Source organism: Dermacentor variabilis, chromosome 11 (genome assembly GCF_050947875.1).
Source record: "Dermacentor variabilis isolate Ectoservices chromosome 11, ASM5094787v1, whole genome shotgun sequence".
Taxonomy (NCBI): Eukaryota; Metazoa; Arthropoda; class Arachnida; order Ixodida; family Ixodidae; genus Dermacentor; species Dermacentor variabilis.
This window is the reverse complement of record NC_134578.1, coordinates 1,087,152-1,093,612: the sequence shown is the minus strand read 5'-3', so window position 1 is coordinate 1,093,612 and position 6,461 is coordinate 1,087,152. Positions and strand designations below refer to the sequence as shown.

Sequence of the window (6,461 nt, the reverse complement as noted above, 5' to 3'; positions counted from 1 at the left end):
GCGTAGAAGAAACACAGGCCGTGACCTACCGGTGACCCACAATGCAGTGAACATGTTAATGGCAGTGCCCCTTCATCAGCCACATCACAATAACGAGTACACTTCATGTCATCACTTTTGCTACCTAAAATAAGCATGAATTACAGTCACCAAACCTTAAAACTCACAGGAGGCATTATCTGCAACAGCCTTACTAATAATTAAAAGCTTGCTCCAACTCCTCTCTTCCCAAAAATATTTTTTAAAAATTTACAAAATTTGTTCAAGACCACGTATCTCAGAAACCACAATGTTAGTTCTATTCAATATTAAATGTATTCTTGTATTAAATATTCATGCATGTCCACATTCTTGCTTTTATGAATAATGGTTAAAAGTATATCTCTTCACATACTTGCCATCGACTTTCTTTTTTCATCCCACTAGAATCGTTTGAGACCCCTTCACAGTTTTGGCGGGTTACGGAATTGCTTAAAGCATACATGTATGTTTAAGAATGACTACAATGAACTTCAAACTTGAGTAAACTAACAATTAAGTATAATGCTAATGGCACAGATAATTACAAATAAAAGGGTGTTAGAAAAAGACCATATTCTAGATGGGCACATTGGATAGGAAGCCAGCTATGGAACACTACCAAAGAGCAAGAAATGACACCAACTGGGGAAGGCATCATGATAATTAAGAGGGTGTTACCCTACTATATGAAGGCAGGTAAGCATGTCTGAGAATAGAAAGTTTTAGAAAATTAGGAGATGACAATTTATGAGTATCACATGGAAACAGTACAGAGTTGAACTTTGTTATAATGAAGTCGCATCACACACAAATACACCTTTGTTACATTCAATATTTGCTATAATATGCTTGTTACCTGCCGATATTGCCAAGATACATTTTAGATCTACCTTATTACACTTGATAATTAGTTATATTCATGATCATTATATTGAAAATTTGAGTGCATAAACCATGAGCACGTTTTCCTAGCACATCACAGTACCAATCTAGAAGTAAGTGAGCATGTGGATACATTACCGATAGCTTGTGTTAGAAAAGACAGTAGGGGAAGGGTGAATGAATCAATAGTCAAGACTATAGTAGAAGAAAGCTAGAGGATTAATGGCATAAAGGTAATAAAATCTATGGTTCAAAGTTGCCAAAAAGCAAAGCTCAAGGTGTTACTATATGCCAACTGTCTGTGATGCACAACACACTAGGCAAAAAAAAAGAGAGAGATTAAAGTCTGTAAAGCAGCGCCAACAACCTGTTGCCATGCTGATGCAGCTGGTACATATATACAAATGGGGTATTTTTAACCAGTCGTGTAGCTCAGTGAAAGCTAACACATTTACTCTACAACACAATTTTTCAGTATCCCAGCACCTACAAACCAAAACAAAATTGCCTACATTATGCTTATGAAGGCATTAATAATGCATTACAAACACATACCAGATAGCGTTGCTCTATCAGAGAACAGATGCCATCAGAAGAAAAATGTAGAAATGACAATACAGAACTAGTCTGAGTGAAAAGATAAGAAACTTGTTTGGGATCTTTGCCATTACAGCTGTGAGTCCTAACAAGTTTTGCGACATTCAATTGTACGTTAATTAAAACAATCAATCAAGCAAATCTGCAGGCACAGAATTAGGCTGACAAAGGTTAGGCTGACAAAGGACTAGTGTTGCCTTTCTTGCAAAGATTCTGCTGAAACAATAATAAAGGAAGGCTAGAATCCACTAAAGCTTACAAAGGAAAACTTGTGAGAAATAGAGTAGAATACAGGTAAAGAAGCATTTTTAATTTGTGTGATCATCAATTATTATTCTTTATTATGTCTATAAGTTACGAAATTCACGCAGAAAAAGCTAGAAAGACACATCTAAGACCTTTAAAAAATTTGTTGTCTGACATTTGCTTACAACAATGATGTGTCACGTGATCAAGCTTTATGCACTAAGGATAGCTCAATGGCCTAAGGGGTAAAAGGATACAGGGCTTGGGAAATGAAGCAAGCCAGACGCCAAGAGGTGCTCAACAATACACCATTCGGAGGATGCCCAACCCCACTGCAAAGTAGAGCGCTTGCAAATCATAGCTGGCCTTCACTGACAGATAGGTGGATTCACTCTTCCTAGCTCGTCAGTTGGCCCCAGTGCATCTGAACTTTGAGTAGTCCTACGATGCTTTCCCAACTGTTGGTGCAGCAGTTATGCTGCCCTTAAGGGCAACCTGTCTCTGTCGGAGGCAACTGTACGGTAACATCTTCCAAAAATCATCGCCAGTATACCCTGTGAAGAAGGATGAACAGCAAAGCTGCGAATATGTTAATGGTGAGTTGCACCTTTGCCGCGGGTCAGCCCAGCATTGCACTATCTGCATGATAGGCCCACGTATAAAAAATTGTTGGTCTATGTCCACGGAGATGAGATCCTTCAGAACCTATCCATAAGCAGCTTCGCTGTAATAAATTTTTGTGCATGTCAGCATGTCCAGCATTAGTGCCATGCCAATGTGGAGCTTGTTCACTAGCACTTGACTAGCTATAGGCAGGCCTGCAGACCGTAAATGAATGCCTTTTATCATTTACCGTGTTTTAAAAGAAACGCACTGAAAGAGATGTATGTACAAAATTTCACCACAATTTCTACTCTCAAAAACAGGCATTGCATTCCCATCAAAAACAGTATGCCCTTTGTCTCCACAGCAATAAAATATTTTTATTACAGCTGGGACCAAAAAGAAGAAAAGGAAATAATTTGATAGGAATGCGTTGTTAAACAATGCACACCTTAACAGACACAAAAGGTGCAGCCCCCGAGCTTGTGCATTTGAGAGCACAGGCATAGTCTATTGGCATGAGTCTTCACTTACTGCACAACAGCATTTACAGCACAAATGCACCTTTATCCCGTTGTTTGCTCGGCGAACTGAAAAGTACCCCCCCACCCCCCATCATTCCCCAACACTGTGTACCTATGACCTGACCACTCAAGACTTGTCTGCTGACTCAGTACTGCATGTCAGTCACCATTGAACATCATTTTTGGAAGTCCACATTTAAAACAGGTTCTCTTGGATCTTCTTCAGCATAGTGCAGATGACAGTCATGATATTGTTGACTGTGCTTGGAACCAGCGATATAGGATGGTACAATTATCTGCTATGGAAACATACATATACATGTGTGCTTGCATGATAGATGGTGCTAAACCCTTTTACAGTGGAATCTTGTTGATATGATTCTGCGTAGTAAGTTTTTAGGGATAACACGTTTCTTTTTCTCTTTCTGGCCAATATTCAATAGGAGCAGTGTATTTCTATATGGTTATTGCTATCGTGTTTTCACCTGAAATTAGATCAAACTGCAGAAGTGGGCTTTTACAAGTATTTTTAAAACGGATAGCTTTATATACCAGTGTACTAGCTTAACATTCCAATGGCCCACGAACATGTTGAGCCTCTGCCACACTGGAGGAAAAATGCACACAGCGTGCCTGCTGTGGTACAACACTGTTGCGGCAGTGCAGCAACTGGCAGTGCGCTGCTGCTCAGTTAAGTGAGGAAATGACGTCTTCATTTTTTTACTTCCAGAATAACTTTTTACAGACATTGTAAAAAGAAGTTCCGCACAAACTGGCAAGCTATTTCAATGTTGCTAAATAAAGTGCATTGGATGTGGCTCATGTGACATCGAGTAATGCTGCTCCGCATAACGTCTTACGGGGAGCAGTATCATTCGACGCCACAAAAACTTTTGCTATTGAGTTTGCCACCGAGTACGCCTATATTCATGCTGTTTGGCGCTCGCGTTGGATAATATGATTTTTCGATGATGCATTTAATTTTCTAGTTTTCGTGAAGATCGTATCAAAGAGATTCTGCTTTAAATGTCATTATGTGAAGCCCAGGAAGGGGTACATAATAACCTTTAATGTTCCAACTACAGTTATAACATTAGAAGAAGACAGTCTGTCATACTTTCCTCTTTGAAAAACAAATTATGTCCGCTTCAAAACATTAATAAAGGCATCACGAGGAATCTGGATGTTCCCAATGGTCCGAAGTTTTTTTTGTTTCTCAGAATGTTTCTTCAGGAGTTTTAACTTCCGTGTAATATCACCACCATAACACTTTGCAAGGACATTCTTTTTAAGAGCTTTGATATCTTCACGAGCTAGAATTTTGCCGCCAACCGCTGCCTGAAGTGCTACAGCGTAAATTTGCTGAGGAATGCTTTCCTTCAATCTTAGAAGCATAGAACGGCCTGCCTGTCGAGCCCGGGTGGCATGAACAATCGTTGTTAGCTCTTCAATAACTTTTCCATTCAGAATTATATTCAACTTCACTAAGTCGGTGAGCTCATAGCCAACTTCCTCATAGTCAAAGCTGGCATACCCTGATGTAATGGACTTGAGTGCATCATAAAAGTCAATAATAATCTCACTCAGAGGAAACTTGTACTGGAGAAGGATGGTGGTGTTATCTACATTTTGTGTAGCCTTGGCAACACCTCGATTATCAGCACACAAGCCCATCACTTCACTGAGGTATGCGTCTGGAGTGATGATCGTAGCCATTACCATGGGTTCATAATATTCTTTGATGATCGCTGGATCAGGCATGTTGAGTGGGTTGTTGATGGTGATGATTTCACTTCCATAATGCTTAATCTGTTTTGCTCCATGCACCTTGATTTGGTAACTCACGCTGGGAGCTGTTACAACTACTTGTGCATTAAACTCTTGGTCTAGCCTCTGGCAGAAAACATCCATGTGCAGAAGCCCAAGGAATCCCAGGCGCCACCCCAGGCCCAGTGCAGGGCTAGATTCAATAGAAACTTGTACGCTAGGATCATTAAGCAGAAGGCGGTCAATTGCACTTCGCATTTCATTGTTTTTAGACTGGTCTTCAGGGTAAACACCCGCGAACACCATGGGCTTTGACTCCTGAAACTTTGGAAGTGGCTTAACATGTTCGCACTTGTGTGATAATGTGTCACCAGTATGGGCTTCCTTTGGAGACCTCATGTTTGCAACCACATATCCAGCTTGACCGGCGCACAAGAGTGGAGTAGAAGTTTCAAGAGGCTTCATGAAACCCAAGTCTCGTACAGTGTATGTTGTTCCAGTAGCATGAGATACGATTTCATCCCCTGGCCGCAGCGTGCCATCAATTGCTATAACGAGTGCAATAACACCGCGGTATCGGTCATACCACGAGTCAAGCAAGATGCCGCGAAATGGTGCATCAGGGTTTCCACTGGGTGGTGGTATTTTTTCTATAATGGCATTCACAAGTTCTTCAATGCCAATGCCTTCTTTAGCTGACACCTTGAGCACATCTTTCTTGTCAATGCCAAAAACATTTTCCATTTGTGTCGTCACGCCTTCGACATCAGCGTTTTTTAGGTCTATCTTGTTCAGGACAGGTATAATAGCAAGATCAGAACAGAAGGCGATGTTGAAGTTGGCCACTGTTTGGGCCTGGATTCCTTGATTGGCGTCAACTAAGAGAATGACACCTTGGCACACCGACACGGACCGAAGTACCTCGTAGCTGAAATCGACGTGACCAGGAGTATCAATAAGGTTCAGAAGGTACGGCTCGGGGTGACCTGGCTTCTCGAAGACCATCGATGCCGTCTGCGCCTTGACTGTGATGCCCCGCTCTCGTTCAACGGGGAGCCGATCTAGCACCTGCTTGTTATCCCGAGATGGCTTTATCGTCCCCGTGAACTCCAGCAGGCGGTCAGAAAGCGTGCTCTTGCCGTGATCTACGTGGGCTACGATGCAGAAGTTTCGTACAACCTTCTGGGAGAACTGGCTCGGGTCAATGTCATACTTGCGTTCTTTGCTGTTGATCGCACCCGAATTCGTGGAACAATACCTCTGTAACGAACGCTGCCGACAAGTCCACTTATGGACACAATCCTCCCAGACTGTCCTCCTCCGGTTGCACCACCGGGAGGAAACAAGCAGAGAACTACGCATGTCACAAGATGCATCGAGCAACCCAGAATATGAGTAGCGATGGACAGGCAGTAAACGCCTACACAGAAGAGAAACTGTACCTCCCTAACCTTGGACAGTCCAACGGAAATAATAGCGGTGGCGCTGTGAACTAAAGTGTGCTAGTGTGCATAGTGTGCGATAGAGATGGGACCGGAAGTGTCTGCGTTCACCTGGTCGCGTGTTTCTATTCTATTATTTCCTCCCAAGCCTAGCGCTCGATCGCTGCGCTGCCATGCGCCGCCCGCACGTACTACATTTATAGGTACCTTTTCGCCATGAGAAACTCTGTGCTTTTCGCCGAAGCGCCATGGCACGCGCCCTAGATGTATTTGGTTTTGCCATAGAGTTTCATATCAGTATACCTAGAGGCAAATCTGGCGTTGCGATCGCTCAACCATCATGGGAATGATGGGAAGTACAGGCTTCAGATTGGCATTC

At 42.4% G+C, this 6,461-nt stretch overlaps 1 protein-coding gene across 1 annotated transcript; it reads right to left on the bottom strand.

The window, feature by feature from the left end:
- Positions 1–3,921: 3,921 nt before the first annotated feature.
- waw (Translation factor waclaw) lies at positions 3,922–6,119 on the bottom strand. The gene has a single exon (XM_075675339.1). It carries the CDS (start codon positions 6,000–6,002, stop codon positions 4,011–4,013), a length of 1,992 nt encoding a protein of 663 aa, XP_075531454.1. The 5' UTR covers positions 6,003–6,119; the 3' UTR covers positions 3,922–4,010.
- Between the last annotated feature and the right edge of the window lie 342 nt (positions 6,120–6,461).

Excerpts from the sequence above, each read along its gene's own strand:
- waw (XM_075675339.1), bottom strand. The coding sequence starts at position 6,002 with ATGCGTAGTTCTCTGCTTGTTTCCTCCCGGTGGTGCAACCGGAGGAGG.